Genomic DNA, 24,710 nt, shown 5'->3' on the forward strand with positions numbered 1-24,710 from the left:
ATTATTGGATTATTATTTGGATTTTTTTTATTGTTTGTTTATTATTGAATTATAATAATTTCAATATTTTGAATTGAGTAATTGCGAGATGTGAGTGCCAATTGACCGAAGATGTTATCAGGCAGGGTAAAAGATAGAGGTGCCTATTGACCGACGATGTTATCGGGCAGGGTAAAAGATAGAGGTGCCTATTGACCGACTATAGTTTCGGGAAGGGTACGAGATACGGGTACCTATTGACCGACGATGGTTTCGGGAAGGGTACGAGATACGGGTACCTATTGACCGACGATGGTTTCGGGAAGGGTACGAGATACGGGTACCTATTGACCGACGATGGTTTCGGGAAGGGTACGAGATACGGGTACCTATTGACCGACGATGGTTTCGGGAAGGGTACGAGATACGGGTACCTATTGACCGACGATGGTCTCGGGAAGGGTACGAGATACGGGTACCTATTGACCGACGATGGTTTCGGGAAGGGTACGAGATAGGTGTGCCTATTGACCGAATATGTTACCGGGCAGGGTACACGATAGGTGTGGCTATTGTCTAAAGAGGTTCCAGGCAAAACACAAAATGATAGTTTGTTTGTGTAAATTTGGTTGAAAAGCTAATAGTTTGAGGACAAACTAATTGTCAGGAAGGCCGAATATTAGAAAATTAAATAAGAAGACATTTGTATTAACGGATATGCTACATTATATGTTACAAACAATCTGGTTATAACTGTAGTGTTGTCAATATACGTAGGTACCATGACGTATAATGACGAGTAATTCTTTGTTCTTAAAATTAAACTAAAATATACGAAACTAAACTAAAATAAATAAATAGATTTAAAAACGTATATTGACATAATTCATAAATGAAGTTATGTCAATATCCGTATAGATAAAAGATTGATGTTTGACTATATTTTGTTCTTGTTGTTTATTCCGTTGGAAAGGTATAAAAACGTGGCTTCATGGATGAGGCGGGCTCAGTTTTTGTGATTATAATCGAAGAGTTGTGTTATTAAAGTGGTGTGTTTGTGAACCTCGAGTTTCTTTTCTCTCCACCCCTAATATTTTTTTTAAATAAATCGGTTCTCCGTTGAAATATAAAAACAGTAGCTAATTCAATACTTTTGTTACTCTCAGCTCTACAACTAAGGTCCTCACATTTGCATTCATTACTTTTACCAATCTTTCCTTTTTTTATTTTTTTACATAGTTAACAATTCTTTTTTAATATAAGAAGTATAATGAGTAACATGAGGTACCTGCACTTTTGGATTTTGAAATAAAACAAAAAAAATTGCACACTTACACAGGTATTATAGACAATTTAAATCGGTCACGTTTGTTCGTTACAAATAAAATATTAAAAATAAAAATAAAATATTTTTAACTAGGCTAACGAACAAGAATAATATCTACCTATATAAGACGAAGAAGGAGGCAAAATAAACACATTTGCAGCAAATAAAATATCATCTCTGAGGTACAATAATAAATTGGTTCGCCTAAATTGAATTTATAAATTATTTAATCTAAACCGCAGATAAATCGAGACGACCCGGTGTGCCTTATCTTTAATAGGGTAGCGAGGGGCAGCGCCTAACATTCGGTAATAAAGACGTTTACTTCAAAGCCTAATTTACAAGCAATAAACAAATAAAGATTACGGCTTCACAAGGTAGATGAGTTTGTTTATAATATTTTTTATTTTATAAAGACATAATAATAAAAAATAATATAAAGAAATTTAATAAAACGTGTCTCAAACGGTTAAGGAAAAACATCGTGAGGAAACCTGCATACCTGAGAATTTTCTTAATTATCTGCGTGTTTGAAGTCCGCCAATCCACATTGGGTCAGCGTGGTGGACTATACTTTCTGAACTGCTAGACTGGGAATATAATTTCTCATATTATGCCAAGAAAAACATGAAATTATACTTTTTACTTAGACGTTTGGGAGTCTGAATCCTTAAGCCTATCAAAGCCACCACGATCCAGACTCCATAATTGGTTACATACTTACATAAGGTAGGAGCATGAGCTGATAAACTTTTAGGTCTTATAAAATGACGGAGGTCTGGGGTTCACAGGCTCTCCGTCTTGTATCTTAGGTACATCCATAAAATCAACACGTACGACTAAAAACTTTAAATGTCGTAAAATCTTAAATCAAATACTCCCATAGATGTAGGTAATTTAGAAAACCCACTTTCACCAGTGAGATACATTACACTGTTATACGTTAGAAAGATCTCTATTGAATTATATTGGGTGAGAAATTGGAAGTGGTGGTCGGTATATTGAATTACTGTAACTAAAAGGTTTTGACCCACTGGAAGCTCTACACACGATAGTTCTACGAGATGAGAGCTTTGAGAGGTACCAACGCGACGTTTGATGTATGATAAGGCTATCTCGATTTATCTCACACAGTCACATAGAGATATTTATTTACTTGACCTTTTATTGTTCACTACGGATCATTGGTGTTACTATTCTTGACTATCGTTATTAACCCATACTCGGCTAACCGCTGAGCTCGAGTCTCCTCTCAAAATGAGAGGGGTTAGGCCAATAGTCCATCACGCCGGCCCAATGCGGATTGGCAAACTGCACACACGCAGAAAATTAAGAAAATTCTCTGGTATGCAGGTTTCCTCACGATGTTTTCCTTCACCGTTTAAGACACGTAATATTTAATTTCTTAAAATGCACACAATTGAAAAGTTGGAGGTGCATGCCCCGGACCGGATTCGAACCCTCACCCTCCGGAATCGGAGGCAGAGGTCATACCCACTGGGCTATCACGCATATTCTTGACTATAACATTAATAAAATATGACAAAAATTGTTGGAATTGTCTAAAGTTCAAGCCGCCTGTGAGTTTTCATCAAAAACGCTGTTTGATTCCTTTCATATGTCACAAAACAAAACATGATGGGATTCTAAAAAAAAAAAATCTTCGATGTCATATTTCTACTATACATATAAGGGTTTGTAGTGATCTCATGTGGTTTTTTACAAATCTCGCGGGAACCATGGATTTTTCTGGGATGAAAAATAGTAGCCTATGTGTTAATCCAGAGTAAAATCTATTTCCATTCCAAATTTCAGCTAAATCGCTTCAGTAGCCGCAGCGTAAAGGAGAAACAAATATACACACACACTTACACAGAAACATTTGCCTATAAAATATTAGAATGATAATATGAAAACATTTTCATAATGTATTACTATCTGTAGATGCATACTTACATGCAGAAAATATTTTCATTTCCTTGTGATAGAGTATTCGAGTGCTGAGCAAATCTGATCACGTTTGAAATAGAGTGATTGATGCTTCAAAACCGATGTTAGACATAGATAAACGGAAATGAGTTCAGATACCTAATGGTGAAGAAATTAGCATATTTGAACTTTATTCCATTTAGAGTACTTATTTCAGTTTCATCATCATATCAGCCGATGGACGTAGGCAGTAGTAGGACATAGGCTTTTTGTAGGGACTTCCAAACATCACGATACTGAGCCACCTGCATCCAGCGAATCTCTGCGACTCGCTTGATGTCGTCAGTCCACCTGGTGGGGGGTGGGGGATCGACCAACACTGCGCTTTCTAGTGCGGGTCGTCATACCAGCACTTTGGGACCCCAACGAAGAATCCGTGGCAGTCGATTTACAAGACGGAGGTTCCGGGTTCGATCTCCGGCTGGGTACGATTGATTTCTTAATTGGTCCAAAACTAGCTGGTGGGAGGCTTCGTCTGTGACTAGTTGGCCCTACCGACATAGACGTACCGTCAAGCGATTTAGCGTTCCGGTACGATGTTTTGTACCGAAAGGGGTATGGATTTTCATCCTACTCCTAACAAACTAGCCCGCTTCCATCTTAGATTGCATCAACACGGTCAAGGGCTAACTTGTAAGGAATAAAAAAACCGAGATCAAGTCTTTACATCCTCTCATGGTCAAGGAGGATTAACTCCACCAAATTTGTTACTCCAGCTACTAAAAATTTATTCCAATCAGACTCGTCTTCTATGAACTTATTTTTTGAGAGATCGAAAGGAGATGGTCCAAAATTGTATGGAGCCCAGGATCAGTCATTGTACCCTGGCGGAAATAAAAGAAAATATTTTTTTAACTATTTTTGATTATACAAATCTACAAATTTACTTTATTTCTATCGAAATAATATTTCACTTCTACTATAGTACAATTTTAAACCAGTGGTAGAATCTCTACAAGTAGTCAAACTGAACGTTTCAAAAGTGCTTGTAAACTTGACATCAACTAAATTTTGACTTCCGACTCCCAACTCTACAAAATAGGTTAACCACTGAACCATCAAAGTAGTCATAGACAATTATTAATAGTTTCATCTTCTAACTCATTCTATTCCCCAACGCCAATTTATTCTACGTGACGCGAATAAGTAAAACAACATAGAGCTATTTTCTAAATTGAAAGTTATTATAGTAGAGTAGAGAGCTATAAAGGGAATTAGTAATAAGTTAACAAGCGTAGGCCTATAATTGTCGCGTACAGGTAGCAATTATTAGAGAAGGCGTGGAAACAATTTGTTTAAGTTCCCACTCTAATTCAATACGAACTTGCCGTGGAACAAACTTGGCGTGAGTTTGCTCATCAGCGCCTCTTCTATGTGGAAGCAGTTCTTGATATTTCTGTTAACAAATTGTGCAATTGTCGCTTAGGTTAAGTCTAAATTAGTTTAAGCGATGGTTTATTCATAACTAGAGTTTAAAAACAATTTCCCGTGCAAATTGCACTGATTCTGAGACCAATTGTAGCGGCGTATAAACGATTTATACTCTTTCCCACGAATACATCATTAGAATTACTGTTTTGCATTTATGCCCTAAAATATTAAATGTACTACTAATTAATTAATAACTGTACAAATTATTAATATGTGTGAATTGATTATTGTTAATTACAATGTTAGGTGTGTTAATAATGATATTGCAAGCTATAAGGCGGAATTTGGTGTTTACTTCAATAAGATCTGACTGTAACCTGAATTCGCAACAAATAAATTTTGATTGATTGATTGATTACAACGTGCCTATAGAGTTGGCATTGGTAAGTGAAGCAAAGATGCAGAAAGCAGTTTCCGCACAATTAAGAAAGAAACCCGAAACGGTTTTGAAAACAAGCGTCTAAAAACAGTTAGCGGATCTGAATTGCACTGCTTCTGAGAGCGAGAGAGCGACGTAAAAACGATATAACCAGTACCCCACATAAACAATTTGTCTATAGATTTTGCTAGTGGAGTAAAAGCAGAAAACAGACTTCACTTAGAGGTGCAGACAAATAAGAAAAAAACCATTTAGCAGTGCAAATGCACTGTTTCTAAAACTAATTGTAATGACGTGTAAACATTATTTATCCAGTAGCCACTCCACATATAGGTTAAATAATTATGTGTAGTAAGTGTTGACAAGTGGAACAAACTTGCAAAGAACAAATTCCACTTATACGTATAAGAAAAAATATCTTAACCATATTGAAAACTAGAGTTTAAAAAAAATAGCGGTGTAAGTGGCACAGCTTCTGAAACTAATTGTGACGACGTGAAAACATTATTTATCCAGTACCACACATATAAGTAGAATGTGTGTAGAGTTGGCAAGTGGAGCAAACTTGCAAAGAACAAATTCCGCTTATACGAATAAGAAAGAATATCATAACCCTATTGAAAACTAGAGTTTAAAAACAATTAGCGGTGCAAATGGCAATACTTCTGAAACTAATTGTAACGATGTGTAAACATTATTGATCCAGTACCCCACATATAGGTAGAATGTGTCTGTAGAGGTGGCAAGTGGAGCAAACTTGAAAAAAAAACAAATTCGCTTTTAAGAATAAAAAAGAATATCTTAACCCTGTTGAAATTAGAGTTTAAAAACAAATAGCGTTGCAAATGGCACTGCTTCTGAAACTAATTGTAACGATGTGTAAACATTATTTATCCAGTTCCCCACATATAGGTAGAATGTGTCTGAAGTGTTGACAAGTGGAGCAAACTTGCAAAGAACAAATTCCGCTTATACGAATAAGAAAGAATAATTTAACCCTATTAAAACTAGAGTTTAAAAACAATTAGCGGTGCAAATGGCACTGCTTCTGAGACTAATTGTAGCGACGTGTAAACAATTTGTCCTCAACCCCGCAAATACAATGTGCCTGAGTTAGCAAGTGGAACAAACTTGCAGTGAACAAATTTCGCTAATTACAACTGTTACTAAATCTAATAACTTGTTAATTCTTTTGTGCGCGAAATAACTTTTCATAGCAGTTCTGTACGTGCTCAATTATTTAGTTATGTAGTTGACTAATCGCCATCAATGTAGTTATCCATTTATTTACTTATTTTTTGTTCAATGACTGCGTACTCACCTGATATTATTATTTATAAAAAAATATTGTTTATATAAGAAAGATATGCTTTCTTCGCAAGTCCTCTCGTCAGGGGTTGCCTGGTATAGATTACTTATAGTAATAAGGCCGCCTAAGTGTAAACTACTTATGTTGAATGTTTTAAATTATTATTGTATTTTTTTATTGTGTGCAATAAAGTACTTATTTTTTCCATTCATCTCCAACAAGACAATATTAGGAGTGTGAGTACGACAATCTCAGACCAATTATTGTATAGGACCTGCCTCGCTAGACGTTACTTTTCTGTCAAAGTGTATGATCAACGATCTAATGCGATTATAAAAACTGTCTCTATAGTATCGATGTTAAATAGTTGTAATCGTGTTCGTCGGTTAAAGAGCTCCGTAAAAACACCTTTTTGTGTATTTGAATTGTGAAAAAAACGGACAAAAACTTCTAGTTTAGTATAAGATGTATACAAAATCTAAGCTCGCTTTCCTTAGAAAATGACAGAAAATTTTGTTCGTGACTATGAGTGTGAAACAGGTCCTTCTATAATTGGTCTGAGCATACGATGCATATTTGTGAACGCCTAGCATATTATGGAAAATGACTTACTTGGACGAGGTACAAATTTATTGTACCTCTGACGCTTTCTTCGGTATTTGAGAATTCATAGATCCTATAGGAATAATTATGTCATTAGTTGTATATTATTGTAGGAAACAAGTTTCTCGTATTACTTAGATTCACTACGCGGCACGAGTTTCACAATGTTATTATTATGAATTCTTGCACACTAACTTTTAATACGAGTAAGTTCCAAGATGATCCACGTACCTAACTATTATGGAACGTGTCTTCCAACATTTTACGGCCTCCGTGGCGCAGTGGTATGCGCGTAGATTTACAAGACGGAGGTCCTGGGTTCGATCTCCGGCTGGGCAGATTGAGATTTTCTTAATTTGTGGTGGGAGGCTTCGGCCGTGGCTAGTTACCACCCTACCGACAAAGACGTACCGCCAAGCAATTTAGCGTTCCGGTACGATGTCGTGTAGAAACCGAAAGGGGTGTGGATTTTCATCCTCCTACTAATAAGTTAGTCCGCTTCCATCTTAGACTGCATCATCACTTACCATCATGTTTTCTATACTAATATTATAATTATAAAGCTGAAGAGTTTGTTTGTTTGTTTGTTTGTTTGTTTGTTTGATTGAACGCGCTAATCTCAGGAACTACTGGTCTGATTTGAAAAATTCTTTCAGTGTTAGATAGCCCATTTATCGAGGAAGGTTATAAGCTATATATTATCCCCGTATTCCTACGGGAACGGGAACCACGCGGGTGAAACCGCGCGGCGTTAGCTAGTAAAATATAAGTTTAAGATGAATTTAAATTACGGGTTCAAGAAGGCCCTATGCCATATCATTGAAATGCAGTTAGTCATATTTTGACCCTGTACTGTTTAACTATGTGGTTAAAACGCCCCGTAATAGGAAATACAGATAAATTAGTACAACTATAGACGAGGTGAGAGCTCTTAGGTATTATTTGCATTTTACTGATCCTAAGTACATGTGACTTGGCTATTATTGACTTGTTACGGCGCAAAATTTAGAACATACACTAACTCGAATTGGAATGGTGTACAACTATTTATAAACTATTTATAAATACTACAGATTAAAGTATAAGATGTTAATTTGATGAACTTTATTGAGCTTATGAATTATTTTTGCTACACTAACACTACAAGTAGAGCTACGTGCTAGCAGCCGTAGACTACCTGCTACGAGTATGTGGTCGCTTAACCTAATAATGCTACGAACTTGAGGATATTTCGTAGCGCAGTACAATAGCCAATTAATTTATATCTTAATTTTTTGACTTTGTTTTGTATTGGTTTATATTTAAAATCTGGCAAAACAAAAAAAAGGGGCACAGCCGTACTATACTTTTCTCGAAGCAATTCAAGCCATTTTCGACCTCCTGTATCTTCGTTGTGAATGAAATTAGAATAATCTTTTATACTTCAAATTAATAGATCGACTTGGCAAGCGCTCTAAGCAATGTTATTCAATATAATATATATTCATTGATTAATTGTAACATACGAGTACATTGTGTATTCATGCGATGGCCAAGTCAATCTATTTATTTAAAATATAAAAGATTTTTAATATTGATATGGTCACTATAAGATGTTATTAGGTTATTATCTAATTACGTAATAACTTGAAACAGAAGATCCCTTAATTACGGACAGAATAAGGTTATCGACTTGGTATTACATGGATCTCACAACTTTTTGCGGTAGAATAACTGATTGCGAGAATTGTTACATTTTACAAGTGTTGTTTTTTATGGTATTTATTTATCTATAAATCAATCAATTGTAGTGCACATACATTTTATTACGATTTTGATAACATTACGAAAATCATATAAAAATAATTTATAAATAAAAAATTAGCATTTTCTCTGGTAGGTAAGGTTAGATGGGAGAGGTCGCTTTAGCGATAAAGCCACCTTTGCAAGCTATTCGTTGTTATAAGTTTCTCTTTTTTTTTTGTATTTTTTTGGGTTTGTTTTTTGTATATATGCTTTGCAAACAGAATTTTTAATAAATAAATAAGAATTTTAAAATTCTGAATTTCGACCCTTTCACTTTTACCGCTACATCTCTTTCGGTAAATAAACACAATATTTTTGTTAAATTTATAAACAAAAAAAAAACATAATTATATTTTAGTAAATACTCTACGTAGTACATCTGAACCACAGACAGAAAAATAAAGTAGCTAAAAACGATTTTATTATATGTCTATGGCTGCTAATCCTGATTCGATGTAAAGAGATTACATCCAGTAAATGGTTAGGGATCAATGATGATTGTGCAAGTAAATACACGGCACGGATTCAGCTATTCACACCGAACGTGACGGGAATAAACGAGTCTTTAAATAAATTAAAAGTATTTTAGTGACGGAGACAGTGACAGATATTTGCTTCATTATCAACCCATATTCGACTCACTGCTGAGCTCGAGTCAGAATGAAAGAGCTTACGCAAAAAGGTAGTCCATCACACTGACTCAATGCGGATTAGCAGACTTCACACACGTAAGAATTAAAAAAAATGTTTGGTATGCAAGTTTCCTCACAACGTTTTTCCTTCACCGTTTGAGACACGTGATATTTAATTTCTTAAAATGCACAAAAGTTGAAGGCAAAGGCCATATCCACTGGGTCATCACGGCTTGCTTTTACCTTCTTAATCATATTAGTTTACTGAGTTGTACTGTGAAGTTATGGTACGGTATGGTATATAAGTATACCCTTTCAGCTTCCGTTTTCCCTGCCACAACAACGTAGGTATCTTCAAGTAAAAAAAACAAAATGTTCCTCAATGGTACCGGCCGGTCGTACCGGTTTTGACGGCCGCCGTGGCGCGGTGGATATACAAGACGGAGGTCCTGGGTTCGATCCCCGGCTGGGCAGATTGAGATTTTCTTAATTTGTCCGGGTCTGGCTGGTGGGAGGCTTCGGCCGTGGCTAGTTACCACCCTACCGGCAAAGACGTACCGCCAAGCGATTTAGCGTTCCGGTACGATGCCGTGTAGAAACCGAAAGATTTTCATCCTCCTCCTAACAAGTTAGCCCGCTTCCATCTTAGACTGCATCATCACTAACCATCAGGTGAGATTGTAGTCAAGGGCTAACTTGTAAAGAATAAAAAAAAACCGCTGGGACACCCAGAGGCTTGGGCGGGCGCAAAAACTGTCAGTCTGGCAGTTTTCAAAAGCTAGAAGATGTAGATGGACTGAACGATCTCCATCATTCTCCTTCTCTATTCTGCCACAGAACAGCAAGACACCGCGAATGGAGGCAATTTCTGTGGTGAATATCCAGACAATTAGTACAACACATTTTGCATCTACATTTCTAATTTGTACAGAATAAGTAGTATATATACCCTTCAGGAGGTTTTGTATGTCGCCACACATGCGCAAGCCTTTCTATGCATAAAATTAACGTCTCTATATGAGCGTCTCAACTCCCAAATTAATAGAACACGTACGTCAGTTTTGAGAGATCTTGCGTCTGAAGGGATTTGTAGGCTGTAGGAGATCGACGATTGTATTCCCAGTACGATTCCAGGGCCTGATCCAGCAATTTTCCTACTCCGGGCAAAGATATAAATTTTGCCGACCTTTCCAGACTTACACCAACCGAAATTATGTACCGTACGTATAAAAATGGAACCTTTGTAAGATCTTTTGAATGTCTGTCTGTCCAATTAATTTTCTCCGAATCTACTGGACAAATTAAATAAATTTTGCCACATTTAATTTTTGCTGCTTTTTTTTTATTCTTTACAACTTAGCCCTTAAGAGGAGCCCTTAGGAGGAGGATGAAAATCTACACTCCTTTCAGTTTCTACACGGCATCGTACCGGAACGCTAAATCGCTTGGCAGTACGTCGTTGTCGGTAGGATTTGCTCTGGACTAATGCCACGCATGCCCCTGGATCGGAGCCTGTACGATTCCGAATCGACGTCACCGTCTTGAAATAGTTGAAATATAGATCATCATGGCCGACAGGCGTTTTGGCTCGTATTGTGAAAAACATTTTTAAAAACTAAAATTTTCATGTAATCACGTCTCATAAAAATACGTTTTTTTTTAAATAAAGTGTCAACTATTGCAGTTGAATAAAAATCCAATATCCTTACGAATTGTACTACTTACAAACAAGCCCACTTCGCATTATTAGTAAGAAGCTTAAAACTACAGTGTCCCACATAGAGTTGTTTGAGGGAAACTTGAATTGTGACCCATTCCACTCCACTAGCGTCGCAGCGAAGCGGAGGCGGAAAGCCATTGAAGCATAAAGCCGGAATCTCCAAATAGACCACACAATTTTAACCCTTATTCTGAAAAGCGAAAGCATACGTGATTCGGCACATAGCGTTATGGGAGCGAGCCATTTGTATAAGTAGGTCAGAGCTAAGTTATTTTTCGTTTCAAAAGACCTTTCTTTACTAATAAATTAGCCGACGCCTTGCGGTTTTACCCGGGTAGTTCCTGTCCTCGCGGAAATAAAATTTAACCTATGACACTCACAAATAACGTGGCTTAAAGTGGTAAAAGAAATTTTAAAATCGGTTTAGTAGATCCAGAGATTATCTAAATAATAAATGTAATCTAAATAAATTACTTACTTGTGCACTTATAAGACAACTAGCTGACGCCGCGCGGTATTACCCGCGTGTGTGCGTGCGTGGTTCCCGTTCCCGTAGGAATACAGGGATAATATATAGCCTATAGCCTTCCTCGATAAATAGGCTATCTAACACAGAAAGATTTTTTTAAATCGGACCAGTAGTTCCTGAGATTAGCGCGTTCAATCAAACAAACAAACAAACAAACGAACTCTTCAGCTTTATAATATTAAGGTAGATAAGTACTCTGTATGTGTTAGAAACCATATTGAACAGTTGAACACTTATTGATTATTTCTTTAATTTATACGTATTTTGGGTCAAGTTAAGGATTTGACGTAAAATTGATTTAGATGGGAATTTAATACAACCAGTAGACTCTTTAGAGAGATGCTTGGGGCACAGTAGATATATTACAAGCAGTAGTTGGACTTCATACTAAAGGTCGAAACGCGAGCTATACCTACGCAGCTCGTACGTGGGGTGATCGTGGGGTGAAGACCGTTGCGACTGTGCCGCGGTGACGAACGCAGTGTATTGGATTTTTTAATTATGACGACTAGGAAAAAAGTTATTATTTTTATAAAGTTTGATTAATATTTTGTATTCTAAAGGCATAATTTAATAAATAAATGCTTAAATGATAAAATTGTGTAAATAGGTAAATGACGTAAACGTTAATATAATATTATTAAATAATTATTTATTAACTTCTTCATTTAGGTTGTTTTCTTTGATTATTATGTAATACATAGATTTAAATCTTATGACATGTATGTTTTGTATACCTGTATTTTAAGATAATAAAGAAGTTACGTAAAGAAGTTGTCTGAATTTAACAACATTATTGTGTTGCTCATACTTTAATGTATTTGAATAAAAAAAGTAAAGAGCCAGCTGATATCAATATACCTATCCAGATTTTTTTATTAAACTACTAGCGAACCCGGTCAATCTCAATTTGTTTTTTGTAGTTCCTTCCCTACATGCCAAGTCAGGGTCAATTTTTATCGTCTATTCTATAGTGTGGGGGTATCGTTATCGGTATTTTTGTACATTACATAAGGGGTTAAAGTGCTAACATAATCTACGGAACCCTACACTGCGCGTGGCCCGACACGCACTTGACCGATTTTTTATTATTTGGTCACCTAGTGTGGTGGTAATAGATAGATGGCATCACCAAAATAAATATATGAAGGTCCTTCAAGATCATTGATTAGTATCAGCCTTATTTAAATCTACCAATCAAAAAACAACACGCATTTTATTGATCACTTCCTATTTTACTACAATTTACAAAGTATTTTATTTGTTTAAAAAAAAAATGTTTATTTAAAAAAAAGTATATTTACAATCACATAACTAAATGGAAACACGAAGTTGGCAAATGTAATTAAAATGCTGGAGGCAGGCAGCCCTATCACATGTTTACGGAGCGCGCGGCTGTAGGTATTTATTTCAAAAATATGGCCGAGTTATTATACTGCTTGTAATATATCTACTGTGCTTGGGGTGTGTAATGTACACACACACTAGTGATTTACTTAAGCACTAATTTGATCAGTCAATTAATTACTTTCACTTAATTGAATACTGTATCTACTTAGTACCCTATTGCTATCGCTGTAATACTAGAATGAGCCCCAACGTCACGAGAGGCTTGTATTTATATACCCGTTACTTCAATAATTGGTATATTGACATCGTGTTCGTCACGTGACACAGACTGCATCCGGCTGTCAAAATATTGATAACATCCGGTAATAACACTGAATTTTGTCATGTCAACAGTCTACAGGCTGTTGACATGCAGTCCTATAAGCTACAGGGTGCATTCTTCAAATTACCTACAGTTTAGCGATGAGGTTTAGACTGAAAAAATTATATCATCCAAAGAAACTGTGTACCTATACTACATTTTTGTGACTTTTCAGTTATATTTCATGGATTCCAAATATTGTCGCAAGATGAATTTCGTATAATAGGGACATCTTGACAGTAAAGTGATTTTTGGGGCACAATGAATAAAATGATGATGATGACTAAATAGCGGAAAATACCTACGTAACTCATAAATAAATCAAAACAAAACTTAAAGAAATATACGGTTACAATCTAAATTAAGAAAATCTCTAATTCTCTTTTTAAAAGCTTTTATTTAACTTGCAATATATGAAGGATGTTATGGTGGATTCTTTGAGCTCAATTTTGAAGTAGATATCTTCAACCGTTTGAGCTGAAATTTTGTATACCCGTTCAGATTGGATGACAATGCACGATATATTATATGACGTTATTCTAAATACAATATGGCAGACCACCCAAGATGGCGGAATATTTTAATTAATTGAAAACTTGCAAAGCATTTCGATTAAAACCGCCTTTTACATACACAAAAACGATGTTATTTTTCGCTTTTTATTGTAAGTAACCTTTGTCTTTTACAAAGTTGAACTGGTAATGTTACTGGATATTTTAAAGCATACAGATATATTGTTTAGGAACACATACGTAAATTATATGTTCTATATACATCTCTGGATCCCTATATGGGTGATTTGCTATCTATAAAGGACAACCAGCCGTATACAAATCCAATGGAAGCGAGTTATTCAGGTTCGATAAGCAATGCGTAACGGTAGACATCTCCGGGCTATTCGTGCATGAACCGCACATTTACACGTACCAAGGATATTTTATACTAGAGATATAGTCCAGTCATTTTAGGTTTTATTTAAATACATACAATTGTCTACAAAAGACATTTTTAGGGTTCCGAACGTAGTACAAAAACGGAACCCTTTTAATCTCACTTGCGCACATTTTAATGTCTGTCTGTTAATTTGCGCACATTTTAATGTCTGTAATATGGGGAGGGTAAGATGGAAAGTTGAAAAAAAAACTTTTACAAACTTCATTGTGTTCATCAAATGAAAGGTCTTGATAAGATTTTAAAAATATTTTTTTTTTTAAATTTAAAAAAAAATACCTTATAAGTTATTTAAACATATAGATGAAAATTGACTAGACCTTTTTCTCCGAAACTATTTTTTATAAATTTATGAGAAAAAAAACAGAAATAAGCTGTTTACTTGAACATTTCTGGAAAATTTTGAAAGTATGGTATTTTTGAATATGAAGGTCACTTTTGGAGGGTAAGATGGAAAATTAAAAAAAAAATTTCATCATCATCATCATCATCATGTGATTAGCCTATCCCCTCCCACTGCCTCCCATAATGTAATTAATTTAATAATTAAGCAAAATGTATCCATAAAACGGATGTTCTGCCATGTAAATTGTTTACTCGTACATTGGCAGCGACAAGATGTCGTAATTTCGCGTTAACACAAATATTTGCAGAGACATCGAATTAGATGCGAACGACGATCGCGTAAAATAAACAATCTGTATTTACACTCAAAGTATACAAAAATCGGGAGGGCTCTTGCCACCATAAACATTCCTATGCTATTCAAACCGTCAGGAATAAGACGGGATGATGGCGAGAGACGGCCTCCGTGGCGCAGTGGTATGCGCGGTGGATTAACAAAACGGAGGTCCTGGGTTCGATCCCCGGCTGGGCAGATTGAGATTTTCTTAATTTGTCCAGGTCTGGCTGGTGGGAGGCTTCGGCCGTGGCTAGTTACCACCCTACCGGCAAAGACGTGCCGCTAAGCAATTTAGCGTTCCGGTACGATGCCGTGTAGAAACTGAAAGGGGTGTGGATTTTCATACTCCTCCTAACAAGTTAGCTCGCTTCCATCTTAGACTGCATCATCACTTACCATGAGGTGAGATTGTAGTCAAGGGCTAACTTGTCAAGAATAAAAAAAAGAGACCTGCAGAGTTATTATGCATCTCGGTGTACCATTCAAATGAGTCACTACATCGTTTTTCATCGAATTTCCGTTTTTGCAATCATCTAACATTGTTTTTTTCAACAAAATGACATAATTATCGTAATTTTTAATCCCCGAGGCAAAAAAGAGAGGTATTACTGTTTGTCTGTCTGTCCGTCCATCCCCGTCCGTCTCTCCGTCCGTCTGTTTGTCTGTACATAATATGGCACCATAGCTCTTGATCGAAAGAAGCGATTTCAATTAAGTTTTTTTTGACCGAGGAGGTTTCTCAATTCGTACGTATATATTTTTTTGTATGAAAGATGACCTATGTGCGAGTGTTCTTAGACATTTTTGATAAAAATCGTTTAAATTAATCGATTAATAGATTTAAACGGCTCAACCGATTTTTATCACTTTGAATGCGTTGCCAACACAGTGATACATTAACTTAAGCCGAATAATTCATAAAGTTTTATGATTCAAAGACAGTTCTCTCCCGTGGTTCTTTCAGAAACGGCTATTATTAATACGTCACTGGCTTGGCACCGCCTTGAAAGTGATCACAAACTGCTACCTTCTGATCATACATCATAAAACTTTTGTGATTTTGAAGTCGGTTCAATTGTTTGTTAAAAAGATTGTATCATACATTGATTGTAGAATTTTTTTGGAGAGATCTTTTAGACGTACTTTATCAATAATTATGTAATTTCAGATTTGATATATTTCTGTCATATTTTAGCAAAGGAATACGTAATACATAATACGAAAAAGTATTATGTATTACGTATTCAAAATTAGACCCAAACAGGAAAAAATAAAACCATAATCGATATTTATGACGGTCCCAGTGTGAAAACAAATTTGGTGGTTTTACAGCCACATTTAATAGTCAGTGACAGTTGTTAAGGTTTACTACCAGCTCAGTGCTCCAGCAGCTGTATGGAATAAAAGCTTTAGCCCGGTGACGTGCATAAAGTTTTAACTAGGGTATGCACGGTACGAACGACTTGAACAAAATGGAAAAATTCTATCTTCAACATACAGTTCGTGCAGATTATCTTGACACTTGGCTCGAATTATGCTTGTATTGTTTGTAATGTGCTCATGTTATAGGCCCCGTAATGTTTCCTCAGAGGGCTATTTTGTGGCGATGCTTTATATACTTAACTCACATACCCGATTTTCATATTCACCTCTGTCTTTTTCTATAGACAGCGATATCGGGTTAGAGAGATAGAGATATATTCGAAACTCACCCCTGTGAGTTACTTATAACATCGTTATGGAATAGCCCTGCACTATAAGCAGAGCTTTTTTAATCTATACTACAATCTCACCTGATGGTAGGTAAGTGATGATCTCAATCAATCGAAGATTGAAGCGGGCTAACTTGCTATGAAGCATGAAAACCCACACCCCTTTCGGTTTCTACACGACATCGTATCGGAACGCTAAATCGTTTAGCGCTATGTCTTTGCCGGTAGGGTGGTAACTAGCCACGGCAAAAGCCTCCCACCAGCTAGACCTGGGCCAATTAAGAAAACCTCAATCGGCCAAGCCGGGAATCGAATCCAAGGTCTCCGTCACGGGGATCTACGGAGGCCATCAAAAATTTTTTTGCATCTATGAAGTGCTCGTAGCTTGACATTGCTTTAGCCTTTGGTTTCACTTTTGGTCAACCAAAAGTGAAACCATACACTGGCCTAACCTAAATAATAATTAAACAGTTTGCATACATTTTTAGGTCAACTAAAACTTTAGCCTATAAGTAATAGGTCTATTATATTCTACAGCTTAACCTACAATAGCTTGACCCGAAATTCAGTTTTATTTGGATATGTGATCCTAGATAAGAACTACAACGGATAAATTAGGATTTCAGGGACGTCAACTAAAAAATATTATTAACATATATTTTTTTATTTATTTTTTACAAGTTAGCCCTTGACTACAATCTCACCTGATGGAAAGTAATGATGCAATCAAAGATGGAAGCGGGCTAACTTGTTAGGAGTAGGATGACAATCCGCACCCCTTTCAGTTTTCTAGCAGTCCGTCTTTGCCGGTAGGGTAGTAACTAGCCACGATCGAAGCCTCCTGCCAGCCAGAACTGGACCAGAAAAACCTCAATCGGCTCAGCCGCAGATCGAACTCAGGATCCCCGTCTTATATATCCACTACACCACGGATGCCATCAAAATAATGTTTTTTTTTAATATATACTTGTAATAGGACAGTTGGATTCGTAAAAGCTTTTTGAAATATATTCAGAAGCGTAAAAGACGTTACCTGTTAACGATGTCCTAAGTACGAGTATCTCATTCCAAAATGGCGTTTACGTGCCGGTAACGCAAAATATTTACACCGTGAAAAGAATAAAAACATTTAAACGGTGTCGCCATGTATTATAAAATTTTAGGGACCCATTTACAGGCGTAAAGACTTCTTGAACCCATTTAGGGACCTGTCCGTAACACAAAAATATTTCTATGGAAAATGTTTGTCAAAAGGTCTGAATGTAAGCATAATTCGGTCCCTTTCATTTGATAAACTTGGTGAAATGCTTACAACTTTGCCTCATGATAAAGGGACAGCGGGTAGAATTGACGAACTTAATGAAAAAAACAGCTTTTCCATAAAGTCTGGCTAATGAGAAATCCTACTCATAGTCCTATTAATATTATAAACGCGAAAGTTTGTATGGATGTTTGGATGTATGTTAGGATGTTTGTTACTCTATAACGCCGCTACTACTGTAGCGATTTCGCTGAAATTTGGAATGGAAATAGATTTTACTCTGGATTAACACATAAGCTACTTTTTATCCCGAAAAAATCGATGGTTTCCCGAGATTTGCGAAAACTGATGATTTTGATGATATGAATGTTTGTTACTCTTTCACGCCTCAACTACTGAACCGAATTAGCCGAAATTTGGTATAAAGATATAGCCTGGATTAACACATAGACTACTTTTCATCCCGGAAACATCCATGGTTCCCGAGGGATTTGTAAAAACTACATTTCCGAGCAGACGAACTGATTGTAATGATGGTATGAACTCTTTCACTGGAACTACTGGAATTGGCTGTAATTTGGAAAAAAACCTGTAAAAACCCTAGGTGTTTGGTAATTTGGTTAATTTGTTTGGTAGGTACTTACTAAGTTCACCGAGTCAGCTATTTGTGTAAAAAAATAATGACGATCGATCAAAACGGATAATGGACAGTTTATTGCTGACTATTTTTGTTCTAGTTCCGAGTGACAAACGTCGGTTCTAATTACGACCGTTTCAAGTCATCAATATTCTCTCTACCGAGCCGTTTATGCAGCTAATTCTTAGTCAAGTTGTGGTGACCATTTACTTTAATTTGCTCTCTTTTAATTAACAACATTCATTTTTTAACCCCCGTAAAAGGGGTTGGTAGAAGTGTTTAAGGACGTGATCGAAATTGTTCCTAGCTATTTAATAAAGATCTGATAAGCCGTTACTCCATCCGTTTTAGGGTTCCGTAGTCCAAAAGGAACTCTTATAGTTTCGCCATGTCCGTCTGTCCGTCCGTCCGTCTGTCCGCGGCTTAGCGCAGATACTATTACTACGAGAACTACTAAAGAATACTGAAAATTGGCATGAGTATGTGTATTAAAAATTTAAACAAAGTCGTAGATTAAAATCTAGAAAAAAATATTTTTTTAGGCTACCTTCCCTAAATGTAAAGTGGGGATGAATTTTTTTTTTCCTCGTTAATTCCATAGTGTGGGGTGTGAGCATGGTTTGATAGGTCTTTGAAAGTTGTAAAGGGTCTTTTACCAACATATTTCGATTTAGGGATTCGTTTGTAAAATATTAGGCTTTTAAGAGCTAATTTTTGTTAGAGTCAAGTGTCCACACCCTCTACCGGCTAAACGGTTATTTATAGATACGTGAAAAAATTCACGAGAGTAGGAAATATAAATAAATTACAAGGAAAACTATAACAGCTAAGAACCAGTCGCTATTTAAAGAGTTATACTTGACCAACTTAAAAAACGTAATTGGTAAACGAAATTGCATACCAATTCCGTTGTTAATTAAAAAGAGAGATAAAGTTGTCAGTATGTATGTATGGCTATGTAAAGTAATTACGTCTGGATTTTAAGATAGTAAAAAGAAAATTTGAAAAACGATTTATTTTGGAGTTCCCCTCGTACGTTCAAAGTGAGGATTAATTTTTCATTGTCTATTCCATGATGTGGCGTGTTGTTATCGTGTATGTTTATGCAATAGATAACGGTTTAAAGTGTTAATTTAATCTACGGAACCCTACACTGCGCGTTGCCCGTTACGCACTTGGCCGGGTTTTTCTATTTTAATGGAAAGAATTTCTGATATAGAAGTAATAAAATACGTAATCTAGATGATAAGCATTTATTATGAAAGCTTGTGTTTTCCAATATTTTTATATATTAATTTATTCTTCTAGTTTTGATGAGAATACATTCACTGTGGATTGAGATAAATCGGTGAATTTAAAAGATTTATTGAGGAAGTTTAACTAATTTTGTTTTGTTTTGAACTGTATTAAAACTTTGTAATAAGAATCTCATTTAGACAAACGTGTCGAAAACTTTGCTATTTTGATTAATATTACTGAGCCGTTATAAAAAACACATTTAATTGATAGGTATTTATATATTAAAATCTATTGTCTTACATTTATTTGAATTATTCGCTTACGGAGTAGAAGATTAATTAAGAAAAGCTGTTTATTAAGAAAACTAATCAAAGATTTTTGTATTACTGATAGATAACTAATAAGTACGTATATTGCATGTATGTATGTATTACCTATCCTACTAATATTATAAACGCGAAAGTTTGTACGGATGTTTGTTTCCTAAAGATTTGTTAAAGTTTGCACGTTTGTTTGTTTTGTTCCTCTAAAGAGGAACAAAACAAACAAACGTGCAAACTTTAACATAAATTTCAGCCACAGTTGTAACTGTGGCTGAAATTTAGGATGGAAATAGAATTGACACATAGACTTTTAATCCAGGAAAAATCCATGGTTTCCGAGGGATTTGTGAAAAAGTAAATTTCACGCGAACGAAGTCGCAGACGTCCGCTAGTCATCAATAATACAAAAATCTTATAGTCTCATTCCCGTAGGGGTAGGCAGAGATCATGTCTTTATAGACAAGAATCGTAGCCAAGTGGAGAATAGTTTCTTCATATAAATCTCGTCAATCCTTTACCCACGGCAATACACGGTTTAGGGCATTATTTACCTATATTTTATTGAGAATGTCTTGAATACGATTTAAATACTAATATTGTATTCTTTGTTACAGATGCTGAGGACTTTGCTTCCAATAGTATTCGTAACTACGATCACTTTATGTTCAAGCAACGTTCTTCCAATATTGTCCATAAACAAACTAGATACTGAACCATTACTAGACGACCAAGATACTGACAATACTTTTAATAACAAATATACTAATGTAAATCCGAATATATTTTATAAGGTTTTTATCGAAACACCTAAAGATAATACGCCAAAAAAGCCACAAATATCAAGATCGAAGTATTTGGACAATGACAACAATCAGGATGCAAAGATATTGAATGGAAAAATAGATAATGAAGACAGCGATGACGAGGGGTTTCGAAAAGAGCAATGGCATAACTATCCCAGACAACTAGACCGTCTCAATAGAAACGTTAATGAAGAGTTTGATAAAATCTTACTGGACACTAAAGATCTAGAGAGATTAAAAGGGATCGATGATAATACTCCACCATTTACTGACGATGAAATAGGAACTTATGGTGATGATACTTTTGATGGACCTTTACTAATCCTAAAGATACGACTAGCATATTTAAAAGATGATATTAAAAATGTTGATACAAATAAGTTTACGTATTCGGATTTGGTACCCCTTAACTCAAAAACTGATAATACAAGAGAAGAGAATGTTTTGAATGCGAATGATATTGAACCTCTCATAAAAGTAAAAAGAAAGGGTCATAGTCAGGATATTACGTTTTTGGGTATGTAATAAACTAAAATTTCATACTGATTATTTAAATTCGTAAAATCAATATCATGATAACATAACTTATACTGCAAACTTTCTTGATGAGTACTGTTTACCAACAAACAAATTAAGAATGAGGGTATAAATCACTAGTCATTTCAAACCTTATAATAATTATGATTAACTTGTTCTTAAATTAATCAAAATAAATTTGATAAATAAGCTTAGAACAATTAGTTACAGTTAATATGTTTTATATAACATTTTGTATGCAAACCATATATAATTTAAAATAAATAAGTTATGAAATGGCATGCGTTTCTATATTCATTTCAAATTTCTTTGTTGGTAAACAGTACACATCAAGAATGGCTGTAGTAGACACACTCGGCTGAATAAATGTGGCAGATTCATGAAAACTAGAACAGGGTTGAGTTTTTTTGCATTTAGCCTTTAAGCCACCATTTGAAATTTGTAACTTTAAATTTTAAGACTTGACACGAAGTTGCAATTCATGATGTAATGATACAAGGATTACTCCGTGTTTGAATTTATGTGTGTAGCATAGTATAAATATAAAAAAAAATCGTAACATGCGAATTAATCGGTTGTTATAATATGCCATTTCAGAAAGTCCTACGAATGACAAAAAAGCCGTTAGAAAGCGTATATTTTCCTTATGGAGTCGACTACAAAGTCTCTCACACAGAGGTCATGAACTCCATCACAGAAGGCACCTCTACGCACTCTATGGACTCCCAGAAGATGGTGGTGGAACCCTGACTGCGGAGACTAGAGGCACCATGATGAGACCACCTGGATCGCCATTACGATGGGGTTAAAACATATATTCCTAAGTCAAAAATCAAGATAGGTTTTATTTATACTACAAGCTATAACGACTAAGACAGTATTTCCTGCATTCTTTTGTGTTTCTGAAAGATTATTTGTACAACGAATGAGGAACATTATCCAGGAGCCCAAAGCTCAAAGGGAATTTTCTCTGCGCTTCAAGTTTTACCTTTCGAGTCATAAATACAAAAGTACCTATTGTATTCAATAAGAAATGCCACAAATGACCGCTGCATTACAGCTACATTTGCTTTCAATTCAATTAACTGGCAGAAAATTTCGTTTTATAATTAATGTTTAAATTGTTGTTTCTTTATGCTCTTCTCTAGGCCTGTTACGTTAAGGATTGCCACGTGCCATTGTAATGCGAAGGAAAGAGAGGTGCTTTTTACACCAATGTTAAAAGTTTGTACAAGAAAATTGTAATGTCCGCGGTGTGTTTGAGAATAGGTTATATGTACAAAATACAATATATAAAGTACCTAATCAAAGCAGTTGCTCCAATGACCAAAGGCTTAAAGGCTTTTGCTCTATAATAATATATTCCTTGAACCAAATCATAAAGGTACTTTCACTTTCACAGTAACACTAAAATATTAAAATTTTGCAAATAAATACTATTTCAACTATTCTATATTTTCTTTAATAAATATAATTTTACAGCGTTAAGTAGGCATCGTTAAGAAGCTGAATAGTACAATAATGTGACCAATATTTTTAAGTATTTATTTACAATTTTTTACGTTAACATTATTACTATATTAAAACTTAATTACGCATCGATTGACTATGTATATGATTAAAATATAAATAAAGGAGCAATATAACGTAGCTTATATTAATCTCTAGAAGTAGCAATAAGTCGTCTTTATAAAACAATGAAAAAAAAATTGATTTGTCAACGATATTGTTTTTCAGCAAGATGGTATTTTTTTGACTAATCCTGTTGTTAAGTCCATGGTAGGTTTTTGTGTATCTGCTCATATGACTTTGTTTAATATAATTATAGCAATAAATGACAAAGTAGATGTTAATAGAATGTGTTATTAATATATAGCCAATAACGAATAATAAATGCCAGCTGAAGAAAAGTAATAAATAGAATTAACAAGAAGCATATTCCTATGTATTACTATCATCAATAAAGATTAGTGAAATTGTGTTATATCCATTTATAGTCATAAAAATGTATAACAAACTTAGAGATCATCGTAATACATGTAAATAAAGGCCATGTATATCATGACATGATTTTCATTTCAAACGCTGGGTTGTATTAACATGATTCTAGCAAAAATTTAAAATATTGATCATAAGAATGATTGAGGTTCTTGTGATTATTATTAATGTGTGGATATCACCTCTGCCTCCGATTCCGGAGAGTGTGGGTTCGAGAGTCCGGAGCATGCAAGCATGCACCTCTAACTTTTCAGTTATGTGCATCTTAAGAAATTAAATATCACGTGTCTCAAACGTTGAAGGAAAAACATCGTGAGGAAACCTGCGTACCAGAGAATTTGCTTAATTCTCTGCGTGTGTGAAGTCTGCCAATCCGCATTGAGCCAGCGTAGTTAGTGGACTATTGGCCTAACCCCATTCTCTGGAATCACTCGAGATTGAGAAATTAGGGGTGTTACACCCCCTTATTTGTAAAATTACTGTCACAGTGATCGTTACAGAGTCAAATATTATGCTTAATCTGTATTGGATCGAAGTGGTGGGCCTGAGCTCCAAATCCCCTCTCTTATAAGGAGAGAGGCTTGGCACTGATACGGGCCATTTAAAGTAAGTAGACTAATTTATGATGGAGCAGGTGATGATAATGATGATGATGAATCTGGAATACCTGGATTCAGGTTAACATTAGTATATGAAAAGAATAATTTTTATAATGTTTATGATCGAGATGATCGCAACCTTCGGATGACGAAGAATTACCATCTTCTTGATCGTGAGTAAGTATGATATGATTATATATATGATAGATGCTTATGAGGTCTGATCGACTTAATACAAATTATGCGTCACACCATGGCAGAACGGTGAGCGAGATAAATATCCAACTTTAAATTCAGTTATTGTATTCACAACTTACAAACGGTGATATTTTAACGGAGCTCCCATTTTTAGCCGACTTCAAGAAGGAGAAGGTTCTACGTTCGCCAGTACCTATATTTTTATTTTTTTTTACGTTAAATCTTCACCTTCCATAAATTATTCCGCTAGTTTCCGCACGACGTCCATTGATCCATTCAAGCGCGTCCTTCAACTCGCAACGTCATTCCATCTAGAAAATAAATGCAATTACTTACTTAATTATTACAATTAATTATTTATTTATTTCATACTACG

The 24,710-nt window shown here is 35.3% G+C and overlaps 1 protein-coding gene across 1 annotated transcript in view; it reads left to right on the top strand.

The window, feature by feature from the left end:
- Positions 1-23,699, top strand: part of LOC112055309 (uncharacterized) — a 63,439-nt gene extending 39,740 nt beyond the window's left edge. The window contains exons 2-3 of the mRNA XM_024095367.2: positions 20,814-21,519; positions 22,137-23,699. Of these exons, the coding sequence (XP_023951135.2) occupies positions 20,814-21,519; positions 22,137-22,348 (918 nt within the window). The 3' untranslated portion in view covers positions 22,349-23,699. The remainder of the gene's footprint in view (positions 1-20,813; positions 21,520-22,136) is intronic.
- The last annotated feature ends 1,011 nt before the right edge of the window (positions 23,700-24,710 follow it).

The sequence above is a fragment of the Bicyclus anynana genome, chromosome 4 (genome assembly GCF_947172395.1).
Source record: "Bicyclus anynana chromosome 4, ilBicAnyn1.1, whole genome shotgun sequence".
Taxonomy (NCBI): Eukaryota; Metazoa; Arthropoda; class Insecta; order Lepidoptera; family Nymphalidae; genus Bicyclus; species Bicyclus anynana.